This window comes from Lepisma saccharinum, chromosome 3 (genome assembly GCF_977018435.1).
Source record: "Lepisma saccharinum chromosome 3, izLepSacc3.1, whole genome shotgun sequence".
Lineage (NCBI taxonomy): Eukaryota > Metazoa > Arthropoda > Insecta > Zygentoma > Lepismatidae > Lepisma > Lepisma saccharinum.
In genome coordinates, this window is record NC_139231.1 from 60,951,861 (window position 1) to 60,968,416 (window position 16,556).

General features: G+C 39.8%; 1 protein-coding gene across 2 annotated transcripts in view; it reads right to left on the reverse strand.

The window, feature by feature from the left end:
* Nucleotides 1–15,888, reverse strand: part of LOC145985809 (uncharacterized) — a 35,559-nt gene extending 19,671 nt beyond the window's left edge. For both annotated transcript variants that reach the window (XM_083119896.1, XM_083119895.1), the window contains exon 1: nt 15,702–15,888. In XM_083119896.1, coding sequence (XP_082976022.1) covers nt 15,702–15,852 — 151 coding nt within the window. In that variant the 5' untranslated portion in view covers nt 15,853–15,888. The remainder of the gene's footprint in view (nt 1–15,701) is intronic.
* Between the last annotated feature and the right edge of the window lie 668 nt (nt 15,889–16,556).

Here is a 16,556-nt window from a genome sequence, read left to right on the forward strand (position 1 = left end):
GGTGACACATCATTGCAAAATGAGCCCCGTGGCTATCGACAAACATCATGTTCGGATGAGCTCCTCAGGAACGTCGTGGAAGCGGACCCTCGGAAAAATGTTCGCGCCATTGCAGACGAATTAGGCATACAACATAACACTGTCGTTCGGCGGCTCCGTGCGATCGGTAAAGTGAAAAAGTTGGACTCGGGTACCACATGATTTGACACCGGTCAACAAGACTCGCCGTCTGGAGTTCTCTGAGTGTAAAGAATAACCGGGATGGTTTCCTGCATCGGATTGTCACTTCAGATGAAAAATGGATCTGCTATGACAATCGTAAACGATCAGGACAATGGTTGGATCGTGATCAACGTCCAGGGCGGTTTCCGAAACCACCTCTCCACCCACGGAAGGTGTTGTTGCTGGTATGGTGGTCTATGGTGGGTGTGATCCATCATGTCTTTCTCAGGCGAGGTGAAACCATCAATGCAGATCGTTACAGTGCTGAACTCCATGAAATGCATCGCAAACTTCTCCGCAAGCATCCAGCAATGGTCCACAGACATGGTGTCCTCATGTTGCACGACAATGCTCGGCCACATGCCGCGCAAAAGACGGTGCAGGCTCTCCATGAGTTGCATTATGAAACCCTTCCTCATCCAGCATATTCTCTCGACCTCTCTCCCACTGACTACCATCTCTTCCGGCATCTCGATCACTTCCTGACAGGGAAGACCTTCGCTGATGATCGGGCGGTGCAACATGCCGTTGAGGAGTTCTGTGCGTCGCAAACTCCAGACTTCTTTCGCCATGGAATCCAATTGTTGACTGAGCGATGGCAAAAGTGTGTGGCTGACGGCGACTATTTTGATTAACCAGGTATTGTAGTTTTGATTTTTTTGGCCTTTGGCAATGACGCACCTGGGCCGGACATTTCATTCGCACTAACCCAATACTTCAAACTCAAACGTTGGGCGCCTCCAGGACCACTCAGCAACCCAACATTGTTGAGTAGCAAGAACCCTGGAGGCACTTGCTACCTGGTTGTTGAGAAGGAGCGACCGCAGCTTCACTCAACATAAAATTCCCTCGCTACCTGCGGTCAACTGTCGTCTGCAAGTCTGTGGTTGTCTGCTAGTTGCAACATGGCGCGGCGGAACTCAGATGCGTGGTATATACTTGCAAGTTTGATTATGTAGCCCAAGCGCACCATTAGGTCGCGCACCCGATAGACTTAAATAGTAATAACTTTTTCGCCACTATATTCTCGGAGAATGAGTCATTTGTCAACGGATAATTATGCACTGGATTCAACTGAGGTATATTTAAAAATACCAACCAAATAACGCAGTTTTAAAAAGTAATGAACCCAGGTACTGTTCACAACATTAAGATTTTTGGCAAAACGGGTGAGAATGCTCTTGCAAACAAGTGTCCAGCCTGAGGTCTAGAGCACTTTTTATCTCTCGCTACCTAAGTTCCGGGTTCGAGTTCCGGTATAGGCATGGATGTTATTTGATTGATTTAATTTATTTTACTTTGCATTTTTGCCACTTTTGGCTAATCGCGAGAAGATGAGGACGAGTGATGATATGATGAAGTAACACTCACAAGGAACAGCATGCCCAGGCCGGGTTACGAACCCGGAACACCTGGCGTTGTAGCGCAATGTGTTAACCACTCCGGGTCCCGGGATGTTATTTGTAAATGTCCCTTCTTCAAGTACGTGTCCAGCTTCATTTTGGCATCAAGTGTCGAGGCTATTTCCTGTGCGAAATACATATATCTACTTTTCAAGGGAGCGTGCTGTCAAGAAATGCACCGTTTAAGAAGTGTGTTTTTTGGAAATGCATTGGAAGGAGGAGGGGTTTTACAATAACTTGAACGATGATCATGCAAAGTTAATGATAAAGAAAAGTAAAAATATTGTGGCATATTCATGTATAAACGTTAGTTCTTACGTGTTTATTTACATTGCTTTAATTTACATTTTTTTCGCAGCTACGAAAGCATAATCAGTAATTCATAATTTAAATTATATCAAACATTATTGCGTGAAAACAACATGAATTTGTTATGGACACAAAACCGTTATACAATTTTGCACACATCTTGCAACTTATACCCACCGTTTAACATTTGTGTTCGTAAGCTGACCTCCGTGGCTACGACGCCAGGGACTCGGGTTTGAATCCCAGCCTGGGCGTTCTTTGTGAGTGTCCTTTCATCAATTTAATCATATAATCACTCTTCCTCATCTTCGCGATTAGCCAAAAGTGGCAGAAAAACGACGATAAAAAACAAAATTCAAATCAAATTACTGTTCTTAAATCGTATTTATTATTGTCGTATTAACAATGGTTGATTGATTGATTTGTTTTATTTTACTTCGCTTTCGGTGCCACTTTTTGCTAATTTGCGAAGATGGAAATGAGTGATGATATGATGAAATCAATGAATGGACACTCACAAACATTCATGCCCAGGCCGAGATTCGAACCCGGACCCCTGGCGTCGTAGCGCGATGTGCTAACCATTCCACCACGGGGCTTATTATCAATGACATAAAACTATTGAGGAATAATGATCCCATTCCAAAGCACATTCTCGAAATTAATCTTTCTTTCACTCTTAATGTAGCTTATGTTATAAGTAGGGTTTTCGTTTCATTTTCCCCTAAATTTCGGTGTTATTTTTTACTGCAATTCGGTGTTATTTCTCGCGGTTTAGAACAAAATTCGGTGTTATTAATTGAAAATCGGTGTTATTTTTACATGCACTTTTACTGTTCCTGCTATGCTTAAAATTGTCACATTTTTTTAGTTCTGTAAAACTGAGACAAATTTTAGTTTCAATGACAAAAATAATGGCTTACGTTTGTGATAAATGACCTAATTTCTTCCATTTAGAAAATTATTTCATCTCATCAGCCACTAAATATGAAATCTTTGGACACAATCATACCCCTCACATTTCCTTGACAATGACAAAAAATCTCTCTGCGACCTCAAAATACCTTTTTGTGTACATACGCATACACGACCCCCCCCCCCCCCCTCCTCCGAAACACAACAGGAGCTTCTCCATGAAAATTTTTCCCTTCCTAAGAAATTTCCCTTCTGGGGAGATCCCCGCAGAGAATTTCAGGACGGGGATAAACACTGTTAGTCACGTCTGCAGCAAACTGCAATAAATGAAATGTGACAATCTCCATTGAATCGAACTATCACCAGCTAGACTAGAAATGACAGATCTAATAGCGCTTCAGGTAGTTCTTCTTGAACAAAACAAATATTATTCCCAGTTTATATTGCATATTTCGCGGAGTTTTTCGCTTTAATGTGCAAAATTCGTTGTTATCCTCAAAAGTTTAATAATTCGCGTTATTTCGCGATTCCGAAACACCAAAAACTTGCGTCCTTAACCTTCAAAATACATTTTAAACACTTTATTTTGATTTCCCCAACTTTTCGTTGTTACCGTTAAAACGAAAACTTCTCGTCCCTAGTTATATGTGTTTTAACAAAGGTTTACAACCAATAAGGTCACGCTTACACACAAAAGCAGAGTGTTGTGCCGAAATTGCACTCCTATACGAAAATAAACTTTAATTTAAACATATATATCCTTAAATAAAACTGGCCACAACCTTTCTACGCTCAATGTCACTCCTCCATGGTTATTACGTATTATTTTGGAGAAAGAAAATTGTAACCACACGAACACTCTCAAATTAGGAATAGAAGATTTCCTCCCAATTGTATCTCTCGACACAGATCTAGATATACTCATGTTTTACTTAGAGATTTACTACACACTTTCATTTGGAGAATAGCATCCATATATAAGTCATCATCGATTCATAATCCATGCATTATGGCTCCGTATTCAACAGCCACCCTGCCATTTTCTCTGCAGACACCACAAGAACGCAATGCGATTTTCAATTGTTATCAGGTGGAACGCCGCTACTGTCGTTACTTCTCAACTCTTGCATCCAGGAAAGGCTATAAAACTGTGTGACGTAGCAGGTCAACATTTGCTACTATGTTGAGCGATCCTGGAGGCGCCCGTTAACTCTCTTTTCATCTTCCTCTACCTCTCTATCTTTCTATTACCTTCTCTGTTTCTAATTCTCTCCCTCTCTCTTTCTATCCCTCTGCGTGTTATTAAAAAAAAAATCTTATCAAAGTCGGAAAGTTGGAATAGAAAGAACTTTCCTTGTTCGGGTGATTTGAAACAGAAGAGTGATTTTTCCACACTTCCAACATCCTTTAACAACCTTCCAAATTTCTATCAACACCTCCTTAAAAACTTTCAGAAAATACCATTTTGGAACCAAAGTTAAGGTCGAATCACACGGAACTGGAAATCCAGTTAGTTGGCGCTGAACTGGCTACCTGCCCGGATGTGATGGCTACCTGGCTGACTGGTTTGGAGGAATAGGACATCACAGATTAGAAATAGGACATGTTCTAATTGCTACTTGCTTTCCTCGACTAGATTCTGTAGAACAGCCAGTCAGAGCAAAGTTTGGGCATGTGAAGATAATCTGTGAGTTTGCAAAGGAGCGCTTTTTGTCTGTGGTTTCCGAGTGCTAGATGTTTTTGTCTCAGTCTATCAGATGACATGCAGTGCATTCGTGTTCACTTCATTAATATTTAGGTATTTATGCATGCAAAGCGATGAGATGTGTACGTGACAAGTATGATTAGCTGAAAATTAAAATCCTTATTATTAGAAGTGTCTTAATAAACACAGACTAGTTAATAAATGTTTGACTTTTTTGTGTGTGAATGAATCCTGCGAATCCCATGTATGAATGTGTATACCCGAGATCATAAAAAAAGCTTGTTCGGTACGCATTGATTACCATATTTTTTCAAGCAAATTTCTAGTCCATACTTTTCTTATTAATTTTTAATAAAAGCACAAAGCCAGGGACGTAGCTAGGTTGATCAGTTCGGGGGGGCCAAAAACTTAAGATTTTTTTTCTATCAAACCATGAAAAACTAACAAACTATTAATATACCATATAGGCCTACATAAGTATATGTACAGTATATATATGTATATATATATATATATATATATATATCTTGTTGGAAGAGAACATTATTTTCTCCTGTAGCCCCCAAAAATTTACGGATATAGACTCGTGAAATCCACGGCCATTATTCGGGAATCTAAATGCAGAATGAACTTATTAACTTAATGGCATCTAGACAGTCTTTAAAATTCCATGTATTTTCTCTTATGTTAGAGTTTTGAGACACCAAGAACAATGTCATTAGTCCTTACTCCTTAGATTTGTAAATTTGCTCGAAGAAAATTGAGAAGTAGAGAAAACCCTCTTCCGTGGGTTTAGATATAAAAGGGTGCTGGTATCAGGTGTACGTACAAGTATGACAACGGTGCGAAAATGAAATGTTTGTGTAATGAGTTCAAGATGAGCATCCCATCTATATTGCTTATACCAGAATCGAGTCCGGCGGCCTTTATTCTATGGGACATGCACGAGTCTTTTGTGGCGTCGTACTGTTCACATTGGAGAATGATGACGATATATATGAAATTTTATGCAAGCATCTAGTTTCTTAAAAGTAATCATCTTTGCGCGTGCAAAACTGAATATATGATGGCAATAGAAACAACAAAATTCCCGCGCGCTCAAATTATTGCGCTCTAGTCTTTCAAGGTTCGATCCCTGGTAGGAACTCCAAAATTTCGGTGATGGCCTAACATCGTGAGGACAATTGGGAAGCTACTTGAAATCAATATGTAAGCGAATTCCATGCTCAAAGCTAGATGGGACTCGATGTGATGACCACGCGCACCGAATGTAAAAATACTTCGGAGGCTTTGTCCTTCAAAATTAATTGTACTGAAAAACTGTACTTTTCTTTAGAGGACCTAAACATGGCTTTTTTGCACAGTACAATGTTGTTTTCTTTCACCCTACTTCTATAGTTTTTCATTCAAAGGATTCCACTCCCGAAGCATGAGCATGACGCACTACGAAACCAGAGGTCCAAGGTTCGGACCTTGGACAGGTGTGGTCGCATCGCTATTCCTTCGGATCATCATTCAGTCTCATCGTCGCATTTAACACAAGAGGGAGAAAGCGGCGTAAAATAACGAAATATAAATTATTGATTGACTTGGTTCATTTTACTTCACTTTTCTGACACTTTTTGGCTAATCGTGAAGATGAGAATGAGTTAAGATTAACTTGATGAAAGGACCATCACAAAGAAGACACATTCTCAGGCTGGGATTCGAACACGGGACATTCAACACGGAGTTGTCAGCCTAAATAGAAATGTAAATTAGAAAATGCCGTCTTGAATTTACAGGAACCGAGTTCACCAGCAAGGGCAAATGATTTTCGCTCCCACTAGGATAGACAAATAACAGAAAATGTTTGATAAGTAATTTGGCGCTCCGTATTTCATGTAAGCAACTATTACCTTTGGATAAATTTTATTTGTATGTCTAGTCAACATTTTCGCCTAAGCAGCAGCCACAGCGTCTACATTTGCGGGTGGAGGCCAGGGTTGTTCAAGGTCCAGGAATTTAAAATAAATTCAATTCCGGTCCAGGAGAGAAAATCAGCAAGCGTAAATGGGTTCTGTACAGTAACGAACCTTTTCATTTGTAAAAGTAAAGTTTTCAATTCGGCCCAGGAAAAGTCTTCCCAGATGAATTTAGTTTCGGTCCAGGAACCTTATTTCCTGAAGAATTTAAATACGGTCAACGAACATTTTTTTCCGGGTCAGTTTAAATAGGGTCAAAGTTCCGTATTGAAATGAAACAATTCGCAACTTGGGAAGAATTTAGATTGTGCGAGAGAAAAAGTTCCGGTCCTATAATGGGATTAGAATGTATGCGTTCCCTAATCTTTAACAATCCTAGGGTTGTTAATGGTCCAGGTATTGTAAATAAATTCATTTCACATCCAGGAGAGAAAATCAACAAGTGTAAATGGGTTCTAGGCCTCAATTCGATCCAGGAACCTTTTTCCGTATGAGTTTAAATACGGTGCAGGAACTCTTTTTTCGGTAAAATTTAAATACGGTCCAGGAACCTTGTTTTGCGGCTGAATTTAAACACTGCCCAAGAACCTTTTTTCCAGGATCAATTAAAATTCGGTGCAGGATTTTTTCCGGATCAATTTAAATACGATCCAGTAACTTTTCTTTAATGGAACAATACACTACTAGGACCGAATTTAAATTGTGCGAGAAGAAAGGTTCCGGTCCTGCAATAAAACCCATAGAAGTTATGGGTAGATGGACCTTTGACAACCCTGGTGGAGGCTAAATGAAGAAATATCACAAAATAAGCAGAATTTTGAAACTTATTATTTCTAGAGCATGCACACTACTATATACAGTTGACTACATACCTCGTTTCATTCCTTAATTGAAATGTGACTTATTCTTCATCACATGGGAGATCAACCGCCCTGGGAGTCAAACGCGGTCTCTTGTGTGGTAGTCGGACAACAATTTAGAAACTCAATGTGTTGAACAATTGGTTGATCAGTCACTCCTACTTCAACTTTTTCGAGACGAAAACAAGCTGGCAGCTTCACACTCGAAATTTCACTTCGCCTACCACCGTGGCGGAGGGGTTAGCACATCCTGCTACGATGCCAAATGTGCCGGATTCGAATTCCGGACTGAGCATGGGTGTTTGTTGTGTCCATTGATCAATTTAATTACATCATCACTCATCCCCATCTTCGCAATTAGCCAAATGTGGCAGAAGAGCAAAGTAAAATGAACCAAATCACTCAAAATTTCACTCGCAAAGCATGAAAATGAGATCTCAAGCACTCCGTGATCCTATCGGAATCTCACGTTTACAGAAGCTAACTATGAAACAACTTCTTGGATCAAACTGTTCTTCGAACTAGCTGGCAGTCATCAATTGTCGACCAATCAACATAGTAGGGCAAAAAGAAGCAGATGTTTCTTGAAAATGAGTGAAAAGTTACCAAGGAAGGACATAAAGTCCATTACAAAGGCTTATTATGGCCTTTCCTTTCATTGCAGGTTATGAGCACAAGGGTTGAGTGTGGGAACCTGAAGGAACCGCGACATCTTTGTCATTCATCTCCCGCCAGAAAAAGGACAAACAGTAGAATTTTGTCTCTTGCAATTTGAAAAGCCTATGTCCATGCTGAACCATAAAGTAATTAACCCAGAAAGTCCTAGCTACCTGCAGTGCGTTTCGGCGCTGCCGATAACCAGAGCCAGATGAAGAGAAGATTTTGTGGAAAGGGGTGACCTGGCATCTGGCTTAGGCCCCCTGGTGTGCATGAAGGGAAAGTGCGTTTTCAAAAGTTCCCCGACTTCCCAGAAAGGGACGGCCCATAAAATCACTGCATTTCCTACCAATGCATCCGTTTGTGTTCAATCAAAGTGTATGTCACCGTAGGATCCGAGCGCTTCGAGTTCTGTCGGTTGCGGGACTTCTTGAGTCTTTTGTCAACATGGTGCCAATCAGAGTTTCTTTCTGCCAAGGTCGTTGCACCTATTAATCGGCTCTTCAGCTTGAGTGGCAAAATACATGTTGTACGGAGGAAAGTTGCACCGGAAAAATTACCTTCTTAAATACGATGAGACCTGTAAAACATCTACAGATATTTATTCGGGGGTGGTCCCTTTGACAAAACATCAATATTCTCAAAATTCTTCGAACGGACTGTGTAAAACATTGCAATACTCCAAAAACTGAACCTGCTCTGCAACACAAGGAAAATGCCAAATTTAGCAATCAATGTGCCTTTGTTAAGTTGGTAAGTTCTAGATTTTAAATAATGCTGATGGAATAAATCAATAAAGTTTGTTAAATGACAACGACTCCTTATTACAAGAATAAAATTATTCTTTACGGATATCCCCTATAACGGTTGGGGGTTCGACGTGCTGACTCCACGTCACCCCACTACTGGTTAAAGATCTCCACACCTCTAAAATTTTAGGTAGGATTGTGGGAGGGACTGGCAGTCGGGAGATAGACTAAGGCCCTTCCAGGGCTGTCGAACCACGGGTTATTATATATTTATAGATGCTTAAATATATGTGCAACCTCTCATGTGTTTCCAGTGACTTATTTCAAGGGTTGTACTTGACTCAACAAAATGAGCTTACTGTGTGAGGCAGATTCATACGAACCAAAAATACCCAAAATAATAACAATAATAATAATAATTTACTTCAAAATTACAAAAATGTATTTACTTGTTCTTGTTTAAATTTTCGATTCTTCGAAAAGTTTGTTAAGGAGTTGAGTTGAGTTGGTGTTTTTAGTCCACTTTATGCACAGTAATGCTAATCGGGACTGGACCTACAGTTTAAAGTAAGATCCGGACCACTGTGTATCTCCACTCATGTATCGAACCCGGGACCCCTCGATTACAAGGCAACAACGCTATCACTGCGCAATCCGGGAGGTTAAGGAGGATTCTCAAAATCGGTCTTCACGATATCGAGAAAAATATGCGACTCGAGAAATCGTACAGTTTGTGAAGATAATTACTTTTAACACGTTGCGTGTTTTAGACTGTTTCAATAGTAGAATAGATATTTGGTGCGAATAATACTACCTTACCCGGAGATATGAGGCATCCTGCCACCATTATACTTATTTAGCGTGTATTGCGCTCTGATTCGGGACCAGTTGTAACTGTTTGCATATATGTGGTTTACCGCTGCACAAGCGGTCTTCTTCAATCTACTCAAGCTCAAAACTTTGTTTGGACGCAACGGCAACACTCAACGCCCAACCCTGCCTGTTGTTGACCTGCGACTGCTAGGGGAGGAAAGACAGCTCCCTCAAAATTTCGAGAAACAACGAAGTTCTAGGTTCCTACACTGACATCCACTATAGCTAGAACCAGGAAAACGAGAAAGAAATGTGGTTTTGGGTTCATGCCACTCAAATTAAGTATAGTGTTTCTAACTGAAAGAAAAAAATACTGAAAAACTCTTTTGCAATATTTGTCATGAAAGTAAAATTGTCAGCAAATGTATAACAGTTTGCCGGGGCCACGTGAACGTTTCAGGGGGCCAGTGCCCCCCGTGCCCCCCCCCCTAACGACGTCCCTGCACAAAGCAGCATTTATCCTACAATATTCTTCAAATTGCTACTCCATCTTTAAGCCGGCTTTAAGACGAAAGCATTTCCTTTAGCATTCTTGCTAGCATAAATGCTTCCCGGTTAGCTTTTGCGATTGCAATGTGTAACGTATACAACAGGAAAGGCACGTCGAGTTACACCATCTATGCTGAGTGCACGGTGTTTACATTTGAAAAAACTAAAATATTCTTCCATACGTGTACAGTAAACGTTGTAAAGTATGTATTTGAACAGCGCCATTGTTTTGTACCTAATAACGTTTTATACGAAACGTTATTCCTCTCGGTTGAAAAGGTATCGGCTTTTAAGAATGTGAAGTGATACATTGTTTACATCTCACGCGGCCGCCATTACAACTTCACTCGTGACCTAGATGGGAACAAAAGTCTATCTACAAGTACGCTGATAAGTATCGTGTGAGGCGAAAACTAGAAAATGGGTAGCCAGTCCAGCACCAACTAGGGCATACCTACTGGAAATCCAGTTCCGTTTAGTGTTGCTCACGGGACGGGACATGTGCCGTCTCGTCTCGAAAACGAGACGAGACACGAGACGGGACAAACCTTTTGAAATTCGAGACGGGACGAGACGGAATGCCTGTCCCGTCTCGTTTTCGAGACGAGACACGAGACGGGACGGGACGGCTTTTGAAAAGTCTCGTCTCGTCTCGAATGTTTCGAAAAAATAAAAGCAAAATATTTAATCAGTTGCAAATACTTGTTTCCTTGGAATAAAGTATTTAAATTAGAAACGTTAATAAGCGTGTATTAAGTCAAAAGAAAACTATTCTAGAGAGAGAGTAATGAATGAATTGAATACCTAAACTTATTTCCAATACTCTTTCGAAACACAGCAATACTACCCATTTTTTAAAAAAATTATTCCAGATTAATAATTTTATGTTACGATGCACTCCATATACTAAAACAATTCTTAATAACATCAAGTAAAAGGGCAGGTGAGAAGGTGGAAGGAGGGGCCAAAACATCGTGGAGTGTCTGAGTCCGAGATTTATCTTGTAAACATAGTCTCAGCTCTATAGGTTGGAAAGATAAACGGACCGACGGATAGGGTTTATTATTATTATTATTATTTAATTTTTACATCAAAGGTTGTACAGAAGTGAATGTTATTAGGAAGTAGGAAAACATTGTATAAGTATTTATTGCTCATCTCGAGTTCGAGCCATCGGCTGTGCGCACTACCTCTATTCTTATTACATAACTATGATTCCCTACAGACTACACTATCCGTTACATTCCGTATAGATGTTAACATAGCAGTTCTGTTAAATTAACACTTATTCCTCTTCCTTATCCCGTCTCTTTACAGCACTTCTTTTCCCCCTAAATGTTTGTAAATACACCCCCACTTTTTCCAATAGTTCCATGCTCCTTTGCACTACAATTGATTCGAACACTCTCTCCAAGCTTATATTGTGTAACTTCAGCTCCTGCAGAACGCGCGTGTCCTGACATAAGAATAAATGTTCTGGCCCATTATCACCATTGCGTAATACGCATTTATATCTCCCTTCCTCGTTTTTTACTGTATTGTGTCTCCATCTCCCCAGGCTCATCCATGTCAACCACTTTCTTGCCACCATGCTCACCTTCTTGATGTACGCTACTTGTCCCAATTCCCGCGGTCCCCTTCTTTGGAGTTCGAGCGATCTCTTAGTTTCACATTCCGCTATTATTTCTTGCCTATCTATATCCTATAATCTTTGTTTCACTAATTGCAATGTCCCCTGGTCAACGTGTTCCCCCTCCCAGATCCATCCCAGTCCAATTTCGTATAGTTTACCTCTGATCTCTTTCGCCCATGTTCTCATTTCCTCCCCTTGTGCCTGTTGCATCAGCGCTTGCCCTTTTACCGAGTTCTCCCTTCTCGATATTAATGTCGCCCAGTATTTAACCCTTCTCAACATATCCCACGTATGCTCCCTGACCAGTCCAAGTTCCCGTAGTACGCCGCAGTTTGCAGTGCCCATGCTGATATGCAAAGCCCTCTTGTAAAATATGCATTGGATTCTGTTTAGTACATGGCCCCCCTATGCTCCCCATATCTCGATACAGTTTTTCCACAAAATGTATACCGTATTTCTCCAATTTCCATACTGTCTGCATTATTTCACTTGCTATTGCCCCAGTCTTTCCTTGTACCGTTTGCATATGTCTTGTCCATGTCCCTGCCATAATGAGAACTAGTCCCAAGTATTTTATTATTTTTACCCTTTCTAATTCTTGCCCTTTGAAAGTCCACCTTTTGTCTTTTCAGATTTTTTATCCATTAAGTGGAGTATTTCAGTGCCATCTTCGTAACGCAGAAGAGTTTTGGGCAAAATTAGTGTTTCACATTTCAGGATTTGGAGTGGTAGAGCAAGAGTAAGTAATGCCAGGGTCAAAATATTTCCCTGAAATGTGAAACACTAATTTTGCCCAAAACTCTTCTGCGTTACGAAGATGGCACTGAAATACTCCACTTAATGGATTTCTTTTCCATATACATATGCGTTTTTGAACACCAAAGTTTTTGTTTTTGTGAGATTTACTTGCAGTTTGGATTTTCTGCTGTATTTTTCCAACCCGTCCAGAGCCCTTTGTGGGCTGGCATTTGTCTCCGAGATCAGAACCATATCATCTGCGAACAGGAGCGCCGGTACCCTTGTCGTCCCCACCTTGGGGGTGTCTGCTTGTTCACTCTCTATATACGCCACTATATTATATATAGAGAGAGTGAAGAGCAGGGGTGACAGAACACATCCTTGCTTTACCTCCGCTTCCGATTTTCGTTTCTCTGTCACGGTATCCACTTGACACCGTACACAGAATTCTACCTTCGAGTATTGTAGCAAACATGCCAGTACAAATTGATGAGGAGTTGTTGGGAAAGTTATTAAGGAGTCCAAGATATTGGCAAGACTAAGAGAAGGAGATAATTAGGGACAAATAATCTTGCACTATCCCACTCCGAGCAGCTGAGAGCTAAAGAGGAGGAGAAAATACGGGAAATTTGGAAAGAACTAATTTGGTGATTTTAGTGTTTACAGGGAACCATGACAAGATTTCAACACATGATTATTTGCACGGGTTGCGAAATTATTAGAATGTTATGAAAATTTCGGAAATGCCTTCGTTGAGAAAATTCTTGTTGTTTCCCTCAAGCATTCCACAGTTGGTTGGATTCGATTATTTATATTATTATCTTATAACTTGAATATTTATATCAGTAGTTTCATCTCATGAAAGACGATGAATTATAAAATTATGAATGTCTTCCAATACTGAAATAGGCCACTCGAGACAACGCAACTTACGAATAAAAAAGAATTAATGCCTTTATTAAATAAAATCATATGGAATAAACTCGTAATCAAGAAAATTTAGACAGTAAACGTCCACTCTAAACAAGGGACAAACATAAAACATAATACATGCATATAATAATAATAATAATAATTATAACTGTTATTATATATGTATATATGTTATATATGTAGTGTTTTCGGGCGTTGTGACTGCCCCCAACAATATTTTGTTGCCCCCTTCCGCCCCCCGCCCCCGTCACATTTCCCTGGCGCCGTCACTGGTTGGAAGTAAATTTATTAGGACGAGTAAAGTAACATTAGCTGTTGACAGTGTTGCACCAAAGGACATGACATGTGCTACTGTTTGTATATATGATAGGAAATTTAAGCATAAATTTATAATTGTTGAGACTTGAGAGTTGTTTCCGACATTTGATCGTAGGAAGAGATTTTCTGAGACAGAGTGGGATTACTTTACACATACATGAGAAAGGGTGGTTGTATTTTGCACGTTTTTTAAAAGTTCAGATAAAACGAGAATTTAGCCTTACTCTTATGAAAAGAAATAACGCAGTACAGGGAAAGAATAACTCTTCACATTTCTCGCACCTGGTGGGATGCAACACACATGCACAAGAGTATTGCAGGAAGTCTATGAACAAGGATGAAGAGTGGTATGTGAAATTTGACTTAAATGCGGGTGAATTAGTGGATTCTAATATTCTTAACGTTGATATTGTATTTTTTTAAAGTCCACTTGATTTACAAATAGGCTAAATTGCGAACCGACCTTCAGTTTAAAGTGCGATCCGGTCCACTTTGTGCCTCCATTGGGTATCGAACGCGAGGACCCTTAATTACAAGACCTCGGCGTTATTACTACGCCATCGGGGAGGCATCCAATTTACACAAATAGGTTGATTCCAATAACACGTTATATGCATAATCTGATAATTATGCACTTTTGGTGCATCTAAACATATTTTTTTCAACTATAGCATGCCTAAAAAGTCATTGAAGTTTGGATTTTTATAACTTCAGGAGACACGGATCTGAAAATGTGCGATATAAAATAAATGCAGGTTTGCCTTCCATACGTGGTGGTTTTGTCACGTTTCTTCGCTTCGTGAAACAGACACTTTTTCAGGAACGGCTTCTTGCATCCGCGTGGGGTCTTGCTCTAGCTTAACAAAAAATATATTTGTTTAGCATAATCGAGGGTTACTTATTCCTGCCGAACAAGGATTCTATTGCGACAATACGGCTTTGCATGACAGTATCAATGAAGATTTATGTACAGAAATATTAATTAGGAACTTTTTTTTCGTCAACTGGATTTAACATCCTTTTTTGTTATTCAGCAAATATTCAATTAATCACCTTTTTTGTCATTAATTTCCTTGCCAGGACAGCTGTTTTTATGCAAATTTTGGCGTACTTAACTACACGTAAGCTAGATATTAGCTAATATTCGTGCTGTTATATTACTATTCTTGTACCGTCTTTGTAACATTTCATGTAATAATAATAATAATTTAGAATTTAAAGGAAAAAGGTAAATTTTCATAGTGCACGATAGTTCGACATTCAGATAGAAAGATGGTCTAGGGGAAAACATTTCAAAAGGATAGACAGTTGTATGGAAGCGAGAAAAAACACAAGGTAGATTTCATAAGATACCTAGCAATCAGTAACCAAGAAACTGCATTTTTAATATTAATGTCCTCATGATTAACGAACCTTATTTATTCTCACCACGCAATGGGTAAAATATTTGGAGCTTTATCCCACTTTCCGGAAAAATATTGTGTTTCTGCTACTTTTGACTTTTGTTGGCATGATATCCCGGATCACTTTTACGAGACGAGACGAGACAAAACGAGACGGGACAGAACCCTTCGAGACGGGACACGAGACGGGACAAACGAATATTTTCGAGACGAGACACGAGACGAAACAGCATTTTCACGAGACGGGACGAGACAGACCAAAGTCTCGTCTCGTCTCGTCTCGTGGGCAACACTAGTTCCGTTTGATGCTGGCTTTAATTTCACTCCCCAAATAATAGCCTATGTTGAATATAGCTAGCTACAAGACACAAAATTAAAACAACAAAGTAGCTACATAATTTCAGATATATAATTGAATAATGCTACATAAACTAAACTTTAAAATCTAGCACCTATTAAAGACGCTCAGACTGCTTTAACCAATGATCTATCTAATTCTACAAAGATACAAGTTAAACTCTTGTACTCACATATGAAATCCAAGAACGCCAATGAAACAAGGATAAAGTCAATGGTCACATAAGTGATGAGAACAAACGGAAGACATCGGTCTATGCATCTTCGAAGAAGCTCCACGAATAGGACCACAAGTCCTACGAGTGTTGCCACCACGTCGACCATCTTGTTCTGTGTAAGCACTCAACTGCCAAGCGATTGCTCCCGAGCTGCTTGCTTTATATATCATCCCCTGCATAAGCCACCCAGTGACGTCAGGAATCATTATCTCACCTCGATTGCGATTGGTTGCCGATGTTATTGAAAGAACGTTGATTTCATATATCAGGAAGTATGTGTCATTGTTCTGATAAATACATTTTGTTTATGAAGTGACGAAGTACAATATCATTGTGCCTGTAAGAAACACGGTACGAGTAGGGCATTGAAATGCATTTCTCTTATGCATTTGCTTACATTTTTCGAGGTAGAGAACAATGGCTAGCTCCAATATCAACAAATGCCAGCTTTTATATATTCACTGTCGCATTCTGTGAACTGACCTAAGCAGTGATTACAAGTGACCTGTCGATGTCTTGGAATGTAACAAATGTAAAGATCTCAAATTTTCTACAAGGGAAGTGTCAGTAAATCTAGTGTTAACAGTGAACACATTGTTTTGATAGCTACGTCTGCCTGTTTATGGAGGTGGAGAAAATGAAAGGCAACATTTCTTAAGGCTTCGATATCTCCGAAACCATTAATATTACAAATACGAAATTTGGCGGGTTAAAAGAACCATCAATTTTCTACATGATGCGATCTATAGAAAAACGAAATTCCGTGAACACAAACGTCTACTCATTACAGGGGCGCCGACTTGTCAAAAT